Source organism: Rhododendron vialii, chromosome 13a, assembly GCF_030253575.1.
Source record: "Rhododendron vialii isolate Sample 1 chromosome 13a, ASM3025357v1".
Classification (NCBI taxonomy): domain Eukaryota; kingdom Viridiplantae; phylum Streptophyta; class Magnoliopsida; order Ericales; family Ericaceae; genus Rhododendron; species Rhododendron vialii.
Window position 1 is genome coordinate 225,378 of NC_080569.1, and position 17,358 is coordinate 242,735.

Here is a 17,358-nt window from a genome sequence, read left to right on the forward strand (position 1 = left end):
TAAAGATCTTTTATATAGTAAAAAAAAATTAAAAAAAATTATTTTTTATTTTTATTGTATTTGAATTTTAAATTTTAAAAAATTTTTTTTTAAAAAGAAGGTAATTCCTAGGATCGGTGTTGCTGCCAAATTGTTGGCAGTTCCGAAATATAGCCCATGACAGTGGGTAAAGTGGTAAAACTTCAACCCTTCAGTCAACCCAGAGACTAGTACGTAGTACCAGTTTACTGCAAATACTCGTATTGTCGGGACGGGTTTTTTCATTCATTGGGATTTGGGATGCAAAGCGCCATTATACTAACCAATGGAGCACAGCTAAATTAAGGACAGATAATACACAAGACAAGATTTTTTACGGGGACCCACTCTGGATTTTGCAAGAACGATGTAAACCGTTCAATTTTTGTAAAAATAATTATACAATTCTGTAGAAAATCATCTCAATGGTACATCGATAAGGAATTTTTCAAAATCATAGGATGAATCAATCAATTTTACCCAAATAATTTTGGAAAAGTCCTTACCAATTTCTGATTGAAATGATTTTCACATAACTTCATAAAATATATTTAAAAAAATAAGTTGTTCAGATCATTCTTACGAGATCCGGATTGGGTCCAACAAAATATATGTGCTCTATGCAAGTAGACTTTTCGCCTTCATTATATGTATTTTGGCACACTTGTGGACTATAAATGTCCATGTTCTCTTAACCATTTTATTTTATATATTTATATATTTATTTATCTATCTCCTTACCTTATATATCAGTCACGGGGAAAAAATCTCATATTGTAGTGTGAGATGCAACCGAAATTTGAGAAAAATATTTTATCTATTTGACCGAATGCAAGCAAATCCCCAAATTAAAAAAAAAAAAACCTTTGCACGCTAAGAGAGTATTTTAAGTCGAGAGAATAATGTGAAGCAATTGGAAAATACCAGGAAAAAGGAAATTCACGAGCTTTACTCCATAAAATCCTAGTTAATGTACTATCTATTCATTGCTTCTTTTCTCTGGGTCCAGATATTTTGTTCGTTCCCGACCTTCCAGAATAATAATGTAAATAAGTTCGGCAATCAGTTTGCATATGTTAATCTCTTTCTTGGACATGTTTGGCTATGTTAATCTTTTACTGGTTTTTAAAACATATGTTGTAAACAGGGGACTAACTGGTGCATTGTGTTTTTAATCTTTTACACTTGTACTAATAAGGCCCCGTTCCGGAACGCGAAATAAGTACTTATTTTTTAATAAGGCAATTTCAAGCTAAAAAATAATGGACTTATTGAAATCTAAAAATATGCATTATGAATTTTGTTTGAAAGATCTCATTGAGATCTTTAATACGGTGCAAAAAAAAATTGAAAAATTATTTTTCATTTACATTATTTTTGAGTTTGAAAATGTGAAAGAAATACTTATTTTTTAAGAAGGTGTTCTGGAACGGGCTCTAAAAAGCCCATCAACTGTAAACAGGGAAACTACAAGTATTGTACGTACACAAGATACTGTAGTGCGTATTTTTGTTAAATTCACATCCAACCAAAAGGAGGACAAATTCGAAAGAAAAGAAATACTAGTACTAGTATAACATATTGTATTGTGCAGTTTAAAGTGAAGGGTTGGGGACAAGTTCACCAAGGCAAACATCTTTATTATTCCGTTTTAATTTAATACATCTCAACTTCCAAACCAAAATTTTCCAAATTTAAGTTTTTCATTCTAATTTGTGCCAACTATGAATTCTAAAGTCATAAAATAAACAGAGAAACAACTAATACGAAAACTGGAAAACAAAAGGAAAGGAAGATTTTTATCCATTTTGTATTTGACAAAGAAAAAAGGATTGGTGAGTAGAGAGAGAGAGAGAGAGAGAGAGAGAGAGAAGGGAGAAATGGGCATCCCAGGGGGGTGACATGGACAGTAGAATTGGGGGTGCACAACTGTTAGCTTTAGCTTGATTAAGGCGGCTGCACTTTCAAGCTACGCATCCATTCACAGAAGCTAGGATCGTCAAAGTGAAGAAAACTGCTTTTCAGCTTCGTCCTCTGTTCTGTAGTCAATGTTCTAAGCTGCGGGAATCTTGCCTCCTACAAATCACACAAAAGATGTTTCCATTACTACTGGAGGACTATTTTACCACACATAATGCCAGTCCACTTTTTAGTTTTATCCAAAAACAGGGTCATCAACTCCTCAGTTCGCTAATGACATCACAATGGAACTGCACATTTGTTGCTTAAAAGGAGTATTCTTCCTACTTACCTGCTCATATGGGGGATCCTTGTGTGCGGGTATCAGCCGAGAAACAAAATATCGTGCCTGCGAACTTCCCTCCTGCCACTCACAAACAAGACTCTTTTAACATATAGTTTCCATTAAGCCAACAAATAAATGCACCAATCTAAGGAAAAAGAAAAAACAGATGTGGGAATCAACATACCTTGAATGCCAGGATCCTAGGAGCTGGGAACCGCATTTCGGTAAGCTCTTCAGCCAATGTTCTGCAAGCTGCTAAAGCTGCGGCACTTTTTCCTTCCTGAGCTGCGAGTTCAGCACCCTGAATGTCACCAGTAAATGGGCATAGTTACTTTTAGAGAAACAAAGTGTGAAGGAAAACAGGATATGGAATGAAGATTTTATCCAACTTATCTTACCAAGAAATGGATTTATTAACCAGAACGTTTACACAACTACAAAAGAAATTTGTTTGCTAAATGCCTTTGAAGCATTGCTACTATAAACATAGGTAAACACCTATGAAAAATAATAAGCCAGCCTAGCAACAACTAATAACAAACTCCCACATAGGAACTTATAAACAAGTATTTAGAATTCGTATCTATGGAACCAATAACTTCAAAAACTCACTCCACTACATTAACGTGTTTACCACCTAAACTTTGTTATAATAACACAAACATTAACAAGGACATCCCTACATCTCATACAAGGAATGAGCTTTCGACAGCATATTAGTTGGTGAGGGCGGTAACTCTGGTTCATTGGAAAGTCTTTTGCCAGATATGTTCATGCAGGAAGCTAGATTCCACAATCTGGTAGGACTGGCACGCACAACATGTCGAAATGGAGCTGTTTTGATGCCTACACAGCTCAATAAGGTGGTAGAAAAAACTGAACGCGTTATCCTTAGACAAAATAATAGAATTAACATCTACCATTTGCTACAAAAGGTACATATTCGTTCATGTGTGCATGAGCGCGCGCGCGCGCACGTGTGTGTGTGAGAGAGAGAGAGAGAGAGAGCACTATCACATTTTCTATTGTATACCTTCTCATGGTAATAGGGTGTGAAGGCGGGAATAGGAGGGGGAAAACCAAAGTAAGGGAGATACCAAATACATATTCTCTGCAAAAACCTAAGATAAAAACAGATACTCCCTCCGTCCTGCAAAGTTAGGCTTTTGAAATTCCACCTTTTTAGAAAAAAAAAAAAAGTACAATGGAAATACAAATCTTCCAAAAAATACCCGTGTCCTATGACCAGGACTTGAATATTTGAAATTTGGTGGCCCCAATTTTGGCTCTAATGCAAAAGTTTTTGGCGCTAAACAGCTTGCATAAGTTTATGGAACGTTTGTACTTTATCTATTTGAATTGGTTGTTTCGTGTGCAAAAGGAAAGGGTAAAATGGGAAATTCACCAAGTTTTGCTATTGACTTTTCAAACTAGACAAATTTTATGGGACAAGCAAAAGCACAACAGTGTCTAACTTTTCGGGACGGAGGGAGTAAAAGAGATAAATTGTAAGAAATCCCAAATCAATCGTATAAACCCGTGACAACTTTTCGTGAAAGAGCCCTAGAGTGCCACATGTCACCACCAGAAATTCTTCAAATTATGATACACCCTTTCAAGCCTGCCTATTAAACTATACGTATAGAACACAAAAACGAAGGAGGCTTTCCATCTACTTCGTTTTTACTTATTAAAACTTAAGAGAAATAATGCCTCTTCTATTGGCTAATTCAATCACATACCCATATTGAATTAAAAGATCAGAACCTCAAGTTCCCACATTAGCATAACTAGTTTGGGTGAAATCCTTAATTTATCCTTTTGCATTTCATGCTCAAACCATATTCCTTCCTTGGCATCCTTAATTTCCATTACAAAACTGCACTAGGCCAAACTCCATTTGGCTAAACATGTAACATAAAATTCCTTTTCCAAAGTCAAATACCATAATCTTTGTATCACCATCCCATAAACCTCCAATTCTTCTAACTGTTAATTTCGTCCTCTAATTCACATCTAGCAAAAATATGGACCAATGAGAAATAAACCCAATGAAAGACTCTCAGAGAATTATCACATGATGTACTCTTTGATGGAAATTTTCTTCACAGATATTGCAGATAATTTCTTTACAGTAACTTTTTTGAGCTCTAATGCCTCTACATGGCCCAAAGGTTGTGAGCCGTGCAACTCATCCACGTATGCGTTAAGTGAGGCCAGTAATGTTATATTTTTTCCTTCCCCGAAATGGAACACTTTCATACATTATTTGTGTACTGACTTGCATACATGATATAGTGTAACATTTCTGTAAGTTAGGGGCCTTAGGGCCATATGCCATGAAAGTCCATTGGTTGGAAGCATACATGGATCTTTAGCGGGAGAATGCAGATATAAACTGAGTTCTAGGTAAGGTAATATTATTTTCTCAACGTAGATTGACGTTGAATATATTCGTATTTTAATGCCAAGGGGGAGCTTAGGTTGATCTCTTCAGTTCTTGTGAAGTTTTATTCTACAATTTTTCGTTGACATTTGTTTTTTATTACAGGATATGATATCTATTTGTACAATAACTTTAGGAGACCCTGACATTAATCAGTTTACACACTCCCACTCAACAAAAACAATTAATTACACGCTATGTTTTCATAGTTATAACTGTTCAAAGGGATAGTCAAGAGGTAAGGCTTCTTCTACACCAAGAATAGGCCCTGGGCTTAATTCTTGTCACAAGGTCCCACTTCCCATGTCCTAAGTTAGATTAGGTTTCTCGAATGTACACACACAAAAATTCAAGTCTTGCATATTTGTCTGATTGTATCCTTGAACAAACCCTTAGGCAGAGGGAGGCGGGGTGTTAGGAACAAGTATAATGCACCCCAATATCTGGTCTATTGTTAGTTTTACTTTTTTGCTTTTATATTATTATAAGATTGCTAGTATAATTTAGATAAGTTACAAGATGCTTTGTCACAAAGTCATGTGTATAGCAGTTTGATTGCTAGTAAGAGTACTGAACATAGGTGGTGCCAAAAGCCACTTTGTTCACCCTATTGCTGCTATTTTATACTCCTCGTGGTAATAAGGGTGGAAAGGCAGGCAAGAGCTGACATACTAAACTGAGAGAAACTAAACATCTTTCTGAAAAAACCCAAGATGAAGACACCTAAAAGTCAAACATACTCTAGAAAATCACAAATAAGGGCAGCGGACTAGGTGGTGCAACAAAAGCAATATGATGCATTATAACACCAAGTAGGATGTTCAAAGCAAAAGCTGAAGGTAAGAACAAGGCTATTAATAAACACCCCCATGAGTGCGCACGCAGCGTAAACATGCACACTAATGTCCAAGACAAACCCCAAAAGTAAGCCCCAATGAAACTAAGAAAAAACACATATAATTTTCCTTTTTTAAAACGCTGCAGAATGATGACCAAAACAACCAGAGCAGGCTGATGAAACAGAAAAGAAGGTAACTAGAATGGCATACCAACCAAATGAAGACATCTGTGCCATGGTCAAGAACAACTGCAGCATCCGATTGCATAGCAAGGTCATGAGCTGGCAGTTCCTCGAAAGTGCCACCTTCACGATGCATTAAACACCGAGGTGCAGCCATACGAAGAGACAGGTCAAATGATGCATTCAGAAACAAATTCCGCAACACAGACCTCTCATCTTCATGACCAACAATCCCTCCCAATAGGGGGCCCCTTCTCAAATGGAACAAGAGCTCTGGCAACAAGGATAGCTCCTTAGGGAACCGATAAAGCTTCGACTTGGGCATTTGAGAACCAAATTTTGAAGCAATGTCCTTTACTCTCTCATCTATTGTTGCTCTCATATCAATCGCATCAGAAAAGGTTTTGGCTCGTAAGAGAGTCCTCTTAGCAATAAGAACAGCAGCCACCTCGTCTTGAACACTATCAAGATACGCTGAAACACTATCCACAGTGGGCAATCGGACAGTAATCACTCTAGAGATATCAGCTTGATAGACATTTGAAAAATGAATTACAAACTGGAAAAATACATAATCACTTTTGATGTCTACTCTTGTTTCCATGGAGACTGAAAAGCTCTGTGTTTCTTCCACACTTGGCATTTGTATCGATAGAGAGGTGTCATTCTTAAAAGTTTCATGACTGTCTGTATGAGCCTCCTCACCAGGACCTATGACTTGAGTTATGAGAATATTATCAGAACAGCGAATTTCCAACAACCCATGTGAACCTGCTGCCCTAGTAGATGCCCTCTGCAAGTTCACGCCAAAGGCCTCTCCAAAGTCATCATGGAGGATCAAAACTCCCCCGGAAGCTTTTGCAAGAGGTTGCAAAACAGGAACTCTTACTGGGCATGTTCCAGCACACAGAATATCAACCACCGTATTGTGTCGATGAGCCTCGCAACCTAGGTTCTCCATCCACTTCAATGCTGTTTTCTCCAGATGGGGATAATTTGGATGATTAAAAGAATGAGGAACTGATCCTGGCCCATAGGTATTTGGCCCTCCACTGCACACAATTACTCTACTATTACCTCCAATTCTTTTAACCACCCCTCTTGTCATTTCTGCCGATGGCCCTTGAATTATTGCCAGAGCAACCTCCACTGCTGTGCCCAGGCAACGGTCTCTTGAAGCTTCTGGATTATTCAGTTTGTAAGGACTAAGTGATGAAAATATCAAGTGTACCACGGGCAGTGAAGCATGAATTGGCGACAAGTAGATTCCCGTTCCATAAATCAATGCCTTTAAGGCCTCCTGTGTTGGTGATTTGCTGCCAGGAAGCACATCAGCAGATGCAATTGATTCCTCTGAGAAGTCGTATACTGATACAGTGCGACCATATAGTACAATTCCAATCCTTGTAGTTGGGGGAAGTGAATCTACAAAAGCATGCAAGGAACTTTGCAGATGCTGGAGATGTGGTTCGTCTAAACACTCATCTACAACGAGCACAATGGGTGCTGACATTCTCGAATCAGAGACTGGAACAAAACCAGGTCTCTTGTTCCCGGTTTGGACATAATCGACCAAAGGAGATGACAATTCTGGAAGATTACGAAGCTCTTCCTTGCTGGAAGCTATGTATTCACCCTCACTTCCGTTCAGACACCGGCAAATTACACACTGCCACTGTCCCGAGCCAGGTAAGATATTGCAATACAGGTTTGCATAAGCTCCACAGGATTGGCAGCGATGGGGATCACGTTGTATAATTTGTGGACCAGGCAAAATTTCCCTCCCAGGTGAAATAAGTGCCCCAAACCCCAAACTGGGTATGTTTGCCAATTTCTTTTGTTTCAGTACCTAGGGGGGAAAATTAGCAGAAAAGACATTCAGGAATATTGTTATAGGAGGGGATCAATATAAAATCATTCCGTACCATAGACAACTTATTAACTACATGTTGGCATTAGGGGAAAATTTAGATGCACTTAGATGGGTAAATGACAACTGACAAGGCAATTTGGCAGTTGTAACACTAAGTAACAGAGCATGCAAAGCTGTGGCACTATAGAGGGTTATAAAAACAGGAAAATGCAATGAAAGTATTACAGACCTTGTTTAGTTTCATCTATAATCTGTTTATGGACACAGCAAGAAAATGGCAATAAATAAGGCAAATAGTTTCGAAAATCACAAATTCTAAATCTCTTTCAAGAAGTATGGCCCACGAAGATTTCCTGAACAGAATACAAGTACTTGAAAACGAAACCGCAAAGGAACTACAGACAGAGAGATGAAACTGCAAAGGAATTAGAGAGAGAGAGAGAGAGAGAGAGAGATACCTTATGAGCTGAGAATAGTACACAGGGCGATTCTGGATCAGGCACAGACTGCTCTGTAGCATCCGAAGCTTCGCGCAGCAACTCAATGGATCCGTTTGAAAAATGAGGAGGCGAGGAAGTGGGCAAAGAGGAACCTGAAGAAAAAGCAACAGGCTGCGGAGCGGCCGGAGAAGTTCGAAAGGGAACAGCAGCAGGTCGGAGTGGGGAGGAGAACACCGGAGGGCCCGGAGGGGTGCTCAAATGAGGAGCAGGGCTGCCAGCCCTAATCCCATTCACTGGTGATGGCATAGTTGGGGTTCTCATAGAGGGTGAAGGAATCTGATCCGGTCGTGAAAGCGGTGGAGGTGGAAATCTAGGTGCAGCGGGAGAAGCGAAAGGAGGTGCTGGAATTAATTTAGCATCTGGGCGAGGGGTTGGTGTATCTTGGTTTGAGGGGATGATGGTAGTGGAGTATCCAACTGACAGCTGCGGAGGTGGGTTAGCCATGGTAGAGGGGGAATTTCAGATTTCACGTGATAACCAAGTTACCACTCAACAGGCTTTTCAAGAAAACCCAAGAAGCCAGTGCGGGCTTGGCAAAGAGAAAAACCAGAACCACTGCCGATCCAGGTAATAGTTATTCAAAGGGGAAGCCTTTCAATCACGCAGGGAATTTCAACCCACCTAAGGATTACCCCCAAGTCCCTATTACCAAAGAGAAGACAATAAAAATGGATACAGGAACACCACTACCTATGTGAAGTTATGATGGTTTTGATATATAAAGAAAACACTGATGATGTCAAATTAAAACCCGTCAGAGATGCCATATGCAAGCCAAAAAGAGAAAAAAGGAAGAAAGAATGAGAGGAGGAGCCAATGATGATATAGTAGAATAAATACCTGATTCGAATTCCAGTCAAGAAGAAGCAAGATTTGGTTTCAATTGAGACCCAGTGCCACAAGATCGATCAGATAATCCACCAGCCCTCCCTAAACAGAAATTGAGAAGCTTTCAGTTGATAATAACAAGGGATGGGGATGGGGACGGGAGATTTATTAGTTGAACACAATATCCTAACATAGAGAAGGGTTTCCAGTCGTGGTTCCCCTCTCCAGATTCTCAGGGAAAAAGGATGCATTTTTATTTAGGAAAAATAAAAACTACTGTAACAAGAAAGGGAGATCTAATGAAGAATCTCGTACCAAGAACTTAGAAGGGGAAGGAATTGGAATCGACGGGAGGAGAGGTTTAGATAGGAATTTGCGTACCTGCGGCGGGTGGGGACAGAAAGACTTGGACAAAGGATCTCGTAGCGAATCCGAATGAGAAGAGACTGATTTAGCTGCCTGGTACTTGAAACACAAAATCAAAAGATCTCCTCTTGTCTGAGTTGTCCCTCGCTCTTAATCTAGTACTCCTATTTCTTTCTCTCCGAAGTACGAATTCTCGCTCCCACGACGTCTCTCTCTCTCTCTCTCTCTCTCTCTCTCTCTGAGTGTGTGTGTCGCTCCGTGCGTGTGGGCTCGGGATGTGTGGGGGCCGTTGCTAAACGGGGCGCGAGTGGGGTTGTAGACCAAGCACCAGGTAAATTAGTGCGCGAGAGGAATAAGGTTAATTTAAACGGAAGGAGGCGTAAGGGTGGTTTGGCATAATAAGTTAAATGATTTTTTTTTTTATTTTAAAAAAATTACATTTGTTGGGTTTTTGTTATTTTTTAAGTGAACTATTGCTTTATTATTACAAGAAAAATTTAAAAAGTAAAAGAGTATGATCGAAATTCAATTTTTTTTGGATAAAACAACAAATTTTAGTTGATTTTTATGAAATATTCTTTTTCTCGATCAGAAGAATTGAAAGAAATATAGAAGTATAAAAAAAAGAATCAAATATTATATATAAAATAATGAAAAGATTGACTTTCTAGAAGAAAAAAAAACTCACTTCTGAGTCTTTTTCATTTTGGTCTATGTATTTGTACTTTTTAATATTCTTTCTGAAATCAAATTTATTATGGTAAATACGCTTTATTATGTTATACTTAGTTACTATGGTTAATTTATCATGACTACTATAACCTCCTTTTAGTAATCATGATAATTATAAAAATTGTTTTAAAATTTTCTTTATTATGGTAAATTTATCATAATTGTTTATAAATGGAATCCACTATTTATGATTTTTCGATTGATAGTGTTTTTGAATATTGTTTTACTTATTATACATGGTAAATCTACCTATTATGTAATTGTAGTTAATATGGCAATTATCATAAATTTTTATAATGTCGTTATAAACGGTTGTGTAAATCACAACACATAATCAATCTCTAGCCATCCATTGTTGTAATAAATGGTCAAGATTCGCTCAACTCTTTCTTGAAAAAGTTAAACACTTTTCCTTAGAAGAGTTTGTTTAAAATCTAGACCGTCCAAATACATCTGGAAGGTCAGAATTACGCACACAACCAACACAACGGTTGTGCAAGTAACATTTTTGTAAGTATAATACTCCTTCGGTTCCTAAATGATTGTCCACCATGAAAATTACGTGCAATTTTTGAACCAAAATATAAGGTACTTTCGTGCGTAATTCTTTTTATTTTATTGACATCTAAGTAAAGGTCTCATTGAGATCTTTAATTTAGTGCAAGAACTTTTAAAAATTATGCAATTATTTTTTATATTTTAATGTAAAAATTGTACTTGTACTTATTTTCATCGTGGGCTGAGGGAGTATTAAAATAATTGTTTAGCAATGACACTTGATGGTAGATTTTAAACAGAAAAGAAAAGGAGAACATAGCAAGATCCGTGGGCTACTTGGTTTTTAACTTTAAAATAACAAGTGCCCTCTTGCATCTCCTACCGGATCTGAGAGGCGTTTTTTGTTTTTCTGTTTTTGTTTCCCCGGCGGCAAAGAGTTGGGCGGGTAGCTTCTTTTTGCGCGTCTGCAAAATAGTTGTATTACTCCTAGACTATCACCCTAGTGTTTGGAGATGGCTGACGGCGATGGTGTTGATATGGCTCCCTCCTCAACGAGGCTGATGAATTTTGTTTCCGAGGAACAGGTTTTTTAAGTTTTAATCTACTACTAGCCCTAGATTTTTGGGCTACGATTTCGATTTTCTTGACAGGTTTTCAATGTTCTTTTTCTGACGTCGTGGGCAGTTGGCTGAAGCCAGGAGAAGTCGGGGTGCCCGAGTTGATGACGGTACTGCTCAGAGAGATAGACCCCTCTACGAGGTCTCCGTCTCCCCCCTTTTTTTATTCTTACATTTTCTACTGACTTCCAAGAACCATATTTGCAAGTCCTATTTTTTTATTCTTTGAAAGGAGGAGAGAATTCCACAGCTTAGCCTTAAGCACGATTGAATACTGGCACTAAAACCCCTAATCAAATGTCAAAACTCTTTGCAGGCGGTAATTAGGTACTTTAGCTTCATGTTTTCTCTTAAATTCTTTTTCCTTTCCTTCCCCTCCCTAACGCAGTGCCGTACCATTTGACTTCTTGGCATGCACTGGATCCTTGTTTAGGTTGCACGGTAAACCCAAATTAACTAAAATTTCTGCATGCAATATGATTCACAAATTGTCTTCAGACTCCTGATTTTGTTAGGTGCGTTTAGGTGCTATTTGATATGACCACGTGTTTTGTATTTGAATTCCGTTCTGTTCCTTCAAATTTCCTTCTGCATTTGACTGACTGTACTGTTGCTGGGAAGAGACCGGATTGTTAGACGGTCAGGTATTCAACCTGCCTTGGCTCTTCTCTGCGCTGTGAAATATTCTTGATCCCTATGCCTTCTATGATCTATGGTAGCAAACTTTACCAATACATTTTTTTTCCTGAAGATGTTCTTCTTTTAAATGCAGATCTTAAAGGAGAACAAGGATAAACGAGATGCTGAATTTAATGAGCGGTTCAAGCATCGTGAGTGCTAAAATATATTTCTTTTTATCTTTCTTCCTAAAAGATCAGGGGTGGAGGAGGGAACATGCCACCCGGTTTTTCGGATTATAAAAGAAATATCTCAATGCCTTTCATTTAAACACCACAGGAGAAGTCAATCAAGCCTTTGTTCTATATTAACAAAAAACAAAGTCTAGGACAAAGCCTGACTTTACGCTTATCTTTCTCTTCATATTTTTATGAAAAGCATAGCTGACTCCCATTAAACAGTGTCACCCCCAATCTACATCCGGGCTCCGCCACTGCAAAAGATGAATGAGGCTGCAGAGGTTGTAATAATCATCGTTGCCAGTTCTTGGTAATCTTAAAGCATCACATGTACGCCAATCTATTTCCAGCCTTAGATGTTGTTTCTAAACTGTCTATGATAAGTAGGTCATGTTCCTAAACACCTCTTCTAGGTTTGTAGATGAGTGCATGTCTTTCTCATGATGAGTCAAAGAGTTTGGACTTTGGTTATGCATTGATTGCTATTTTCCCGCGAGCACTCAAGAAGAACAAAGTTTATAATCACTTCTTTGATTGCAGGACCACCCAAAGCTTTGGATGAGGATGAAACTGAGTTTCTTGAAAAGCTAGAGATGGTGAGATAATGTTTCTGAGCCATTATTTGCTTTGCTATGCCATCAGTGAGAAACAAAGGTCGTGCAACGTGTATTGATGAACCTTTTTTCTAATTTCAGATAAAAAGTTATGTTATAGGACATGGTTTCATGTGCCACCTAGGCATTAAGGACACAAGATGGCAAAAGTGACTAGTCCCTGAATTTTGGACTTGAAGAGGAGCATTTCAATGCACATTTTGAAAACACCTTAGATAGCTGGTTTCATGCCCCCAAAGGCAACAGGAGATGTAAACCATAACAGGTCTGGACATTTGGACATGACGACAGAGCTATACTGTGCATGTAACAAGCAAATTCAAATTATAAACCAGGGCTACCTGGATAATAATTACTGTATTGGCTATCATAACAATAAGTTGATTGAGAATTTGAGAGAGAGGTTTCTTTATTAGGTATCCTGACATGAATTGATAGATCATCCGTTGGCTAGTAAATTGCACTTTTAATTGACAATGTTGCTCAAGAGACATTGATATCTTATAGTGAGTGAGTATGTACGTGTTAATCGAGATACAAAAATTGACATTTTTGGACCCATTCAGATAATTGATGAATCAGAACCACACCTAGTGGTGGCACCTGAGTGTCATGCTGAGGCTCATTGGGAATTTAATTTTCGAGGTTTTCCTGAACTTGTTAACTTCACTATTATTGGAAGCGTAGTTTGAATGTCTATTCTCACTGACTGCTTTACTGTCTTTACCTACATAACACTGCAAATCCCATTTAGAATAACGAAGTTCAATTGTAGGATGATAGGATCGCATTACGGATGATTTATATTGGGAGAATAAGCGAGATATGCTATATGTCAGCTTCTTAAATGGGCTATTGGATGATGTACAGGTTTATAAATTGCGTAGAATTTGGTTCCTATATTTTGAGGCCTTTCGTGTACATTCCCTCTTGGCTATTAGCCATGGTGGGTTATGGTGAATTTCTTGCTTGGACTGTTGTAAAGAAGATATTGCAAATATCAAGGCTTGTATTATGCTTCGCCAGTTGTGTTTTTATACCCTCTGGGTGGCATTTCACTCTCCCAAAGCATTGGTGCCTTTTGTTATCTACTTTTTAGTTTTGTTTTCTCACTTATGATTGTTCATCCAGTCCAAGAGAGGATATGAAAGGCAAATGGCAGATGAAGAAGCCCAGCAACTGCAGAGTTTCCAAGTACATTTCATATCACTAGCTCATATTCTTTAGTTACTCGATTAACAAATATCAAGAACATTTTTTTTGGCATGTTGGTTGTACCATTCTTCAAGGGTTTCTCAACGGTAACAAATCTTCTTCAGTAACTTCTCTAGTCCTGGTACAGCATGGAAAACATTTTTTAGTCTGATTTTCAAGCTTGGGCATCCTAAACTGGGAATTAAATAGTAGTAAAAGAGGAAAATTCATGTTTGTGCATACTTCAGTGAAGCAAAGTGTGACCGGAAATTTTGAGGGATGGGGATTATGTAGCTAAAAGCTCACTAACAACCTTGAATGTTGCTACATGTTGCAGGGATCTTTATGTTCCTTTTTTTTGTGGAGAATTTCCTTTTGTTTTATGTTATTAAACCAAGATTTTCTATTATTAAAATCAAATTTGCAATTTAAACCCTGGAATTTCAAAAAGTTCATTTGTAATACGACATTACATGGACACCCGGCTATGTTTACTTTATAGAAAATTGGGACACAATAGGTTGGGAGCACATTGAATAACATACTATATTCTTATAAAAAATCATGTCAAATTGTAATTTAAAATATTGTTGCTATCTAATTAGGGACTAAATCAGGGGTCAACCCAACTAACATTAGTATTACAAATATATACAAACTGTCACTAAATAAATATTTCAATATTAAGTATCAAGGGTAATTTTGACCCCTCCTCAACCTTTTGGAATTGCACTTCGATTGTGTAACGGTTCCTAGTGTGTCCTCAGTGCATCTCCAACATCAGGGTATAAAGGTATAATAAAAAAATTGGAAACATATAATAGTGTCTGAGATGTGTCCGAATATGTCCACCACAGACAATTGAGGCAGATTAATGCTTGTGCTTCTTAGGTCCTTGTTAAATATATGATATTGCTTATTTGTGTTAAGAAATTAACTTTTTCCTTTTCTCAATATCTCCACTCAGGCTATTATTTTGGTTTCTTCTCAGGCGGCAGTTGCAGCACAGTCTACAATTGTACATGAGGCTACAGAAATACCCCCAGTTCCTAAGGTCCAGGTTAGGTTCCCATCAATTTAGTTTTGTACATCTATTTTTGTACTTGTGTGCACTAACTAATTTGGAAATGCACACGCGATACTCGGGTTGACTTGCTGAATCAGTTAACTCCAAGTTCAAAACTTTTGCTACAAGCCTATTGTCAATCAACTATGACAAACCTACCTTAACACTCAACCAAGCGCCATGGAAATCAAATCCGACAGCTCTAGTTTCGAAATAATACGGAACCCAAGCACAACACAAGATATATGTGGAAAATGCCTGAGACGAGAAGAAACCGCAGAAGAGAGAATCTAGCGACTAGCATTAATTTGCACAGTTACAAGAGACCTTACAGACCAGTCCGTGAGTCTGGTCTAAGGCGTAGGTTCCTCTTGCCTAGTCTATGTACACTACGCTTGTCTAGCATCTCCAAGGGTGATAGTAAAATTTCACTCCAAAATATAGTTTTTTTGATTACTTTTATTACTTTAAGAGAACCACTTTGCCAGATTATTAATTAGTTCACCAATCATGAATCACAAATTTGGTGAGGTGGAAGTTTCAAGAGCCATTTCTCACTCTTCAAACTAGAAGAGAGAGAGCTATACCAAAATGGTGTAGCGAACTCGCTCTCACCCTGCAGATAAAAAAAAGAAAAACTTGCTATCTCCCTTGGAGTGCCTTTGGCCGACATGGATCCTCAAATGTAGTTTAGTTTTGATTTTGCTACCTCCCTTGGAGATGCTCTCAGGTAATCCAACCGCCTGGAGTCCACCAAGCCTCCAACCTTAAGTTCTTCAATGGATTCCTCCTTGATGAGCTTTCATGCCATTAGTCTTGTTGGTGTATTTGCAAATAAATGCAAGAACGATCAACCAATAAGACACCAGATTTTTTATGTTGAACTGATTATTAAAATCAGCCTACATTTACGGGAGGGGTCGATCTTTCATTATCATCAATAATGATACAGTTCTCAACCAAAGGTCTCAATAAAAATGAATGAAGCTTCAAACAAAATCCATGGAAATTCTTTAATGAAGGTCAAGATCCTAGATCTAAGCTATATAATATCTCCATGTACAACTACATTATCTCTTTGAAGTAGAAAGGGTGTTTTTTTTCCCGCAGATCTGGGATGTGATTGGTGCTTGGATTAGGTTAGAAAATGTGCAAAGATTTATTGGTAGAAACATGTATCCGACCGTATGTTTTGGGCGAGAATATTTTTGCTTGAGCGAGTATTCCTTAAATTTGAGACGTCAGAGTAAGTGTTTGTGTATGGGGTTTCCAAACACAGGTAGGAGACTATGGAACCTTACATAATCTATTAGGAAATGAGACAGCTGCTATGGCGATTTAGATAAGTCGTGAAAGTCCGCAGCTACATCTGGTGGAAGTCATTAATCTTCACTCCACTCAGGCTGCAAAATTTTTGGCATTAACAGTCATGCAAGACATATGAGCGCAATAAAATGTGGAGTGATGATGTATAAACATAGTGTTTCTGGTATGATTGAACATGTTGATCTATTTGCCCAGTGAAAAGAATCTTAGTGATTTCTTCATGTGTTTTTGTGGCTGATTCCACATGTTTTCTTACAGTTAAATCTTGGAGATTGTAAAGGCATTTTAGTCTGGATCCTATTCAAAGTGTATGTTGGTGTAGCATTAGGCTTTGGGTGGTTGGTTCTTGCTGCTTTGTCTTGTCAATGTTGGTGACGTATTATTGTATAAGGTTCTCAAAGTTGACTGCTTCTGTTTGCAGGAAAAAAAATTAGTTGGGAGGAAGAATCCGCCAGCTCGCCCTTTGGGTATGATTATCAAAGTCAAGCCACAAGCGAAGAAGGCAAAGATTGATATGGGAAACTTGGATGTGGTAAAGTCACCTTCGGTTGACACAGAGAAACATTTGGACTCAGTAAAATCGCCCAATGGTGATGGTGATAAGCCTCATGTTGTAGCCAATACAGGTTTAGTTTCATACAGTGATGATAGTGAAGAGGACTAGCTAGGCTCAGTATTTTTGGACCTGATAGTGATCTATTTATGTACTATCTTTTAGGGTTCATTTGTATGGAGGATTTAGAGACGTAATAGGATACGTAATCTTGTGGGGTCCGTGAATCTGATGTTTGGCATAACCAATTTAGACCGAGTTGTAATCCAGGGAGGGTGTCCATATACGGGTGAGGGATAAAAATCCCATAGTTGTGTAGGATTTCTGGATCCATCAAGCAGTCCCCGGAGCCGGAGGAAATCAACTGGATCAAAATTTAAGCCTCATGTTGTAGCCAATACTGGTTTAATGAGAGAGAGAGAGAGAGGGGTAATAAAAGACATTCTGTTGTTTAATGCGACTGGATCAAAAATTTGATAAATTTTATTAAGGCAACTGCATCAATCAGATTGAATTTCAATAAATGACTCAGGATTTTAATCCGATCCATACTTCAATTTGAAAAATACGAGTGTCATAATCAAACACCTATGGAACTTTCTCG

General features: G+C 38.1%; 2 protein-coding genes across 4 annotated transcripts; one reads left to right on the forward strand and one right to left on the reverse strand.

Moving 5' to 3' along the window:
• Positions 1 to 1,637: 1,637 nt before the first annotated feature.
• Positions 1,638 to 9,573, reverse strand: LOC131312291 (protein transport protein SEC23 A). 2 transcript variants are annotated; one of them, XM_058339949.1, is made up of 7 exons: positions 9,313 to 9,573; positions 8,944 to 9,033; positions 8,062 to 8,745; positions 5,759 to 7,579; positions 2,448 to 2,564; positions 2,270 to 2,341; positions 1,638 to 2,094 (listed from the first exon to the last, which is right to left on the reverse strand). In XM_058339949.1, exons 3-7 carry the CDS (start codon positions 8,545 to 8,547, stop codon positions 1,966 to 1,968), a joined length of 2,625 nt encoding a protein of 874 aa, XP_058195932.1. In that variant the 5' UTR covers positions 8,548 to 8,745; positions 8,944 to 9,033; positions 9,313 to 9,573; the 3' UTR covers positions 1,638 to 1,965. The 2 variants fall into 2 exon arrangements, 1 of the variants encoding a protein (XP_058195932.1); XR_009195826.1 differs by lacking the exon at positions 1,638 to 2,094 and having other exon boundaries at positions 5,763 to 7,579.
• A 94-nt stretch (positions 9,574 to 9,667) lies between these two features.
• On the forward strand, positions 9,668 to 16,981 carry LOC131312292 (uncharacterized). Of its 2 annotated transcripts, XM_058339951.1 has the most exons (8): positions 9,668 to 9,678; positions 10,940 to 11,111; positions 11,212 to 11,286; positions 11,917 to 11,974; positions 12,542 to 12,597; positions 13,747 to 13,809; positions 14,801 to 14,869; positions 16,623 to 16,981. In XM_058339951.1, the coding sequence occupies exons 2-8, from the start codon at positions 11,040 to 11,042 to the stop codon at positions 16,863 to 16,865; spliced, it is 636 nt and encodes a 211-aa protein (XP_058195934.1). In that variant the 5' UTR covers positions 9,668 to 9,678; positions 10,940 to 11,039; the 3' UTR covers positions 16,866 to 16,981. The 2 variants fall into 2 exon arrangements, with proteins under 2 accessions (XP_058195934.1, XP_058195933.1); XM_058339950.1 differs by lacking the exon at positions 9,668 to 9,678 and having other exon boundaries at positions 10,888 to 11,111.
• The last annotated feature ends 377 nt before the right edge of the window (positions 16,982 to 17,358 follow it).

Coding starts and splice junctions, on each gene's coding strand:
- LOC131312292 (XM_058339951.1), top strand. CDS start 11,040: ATGGCTGACGGCGATGGTGTTGATATGGCTCCCTCCTCAACGAGGCTG. Junction 11,975..12,541: donor TAATGAGCGGTTCAAGCATC/GTGAGTGCTAAA, acceptor CTTTGATTGCAG/GACCACCCAAAGCTTTGGAT. Junction 14,870..16,622: donor CCCCAGTTCCTAAGGTCCAG/GTTAGGTTCCCA, acceptor TTCTGTTTGCAG/GAAAAAAAATTAGTTGGGAG.
- LOC131312291 (XM_058339949.1), bottom strand. CDS start 8,547: ATGGCTAACCCACCTCCGCAGCTGTCAGTTGGATACTCCACTACCATC. Junction 2,342..2,447: donor CTAGGATCCTGGCATTCAAG/GTATGTTGATTC, acceptor TGTGAGTGGCAG/GAGGGAAGTTCGCAGGCACG. Junction 2,095..2,269: donor AGGATCCCCCATATGAGCAG/GTAAGTAGGAAG, acceptor TGTGATTTGTAG/GAGGCAAGATTCCCGCAGCT.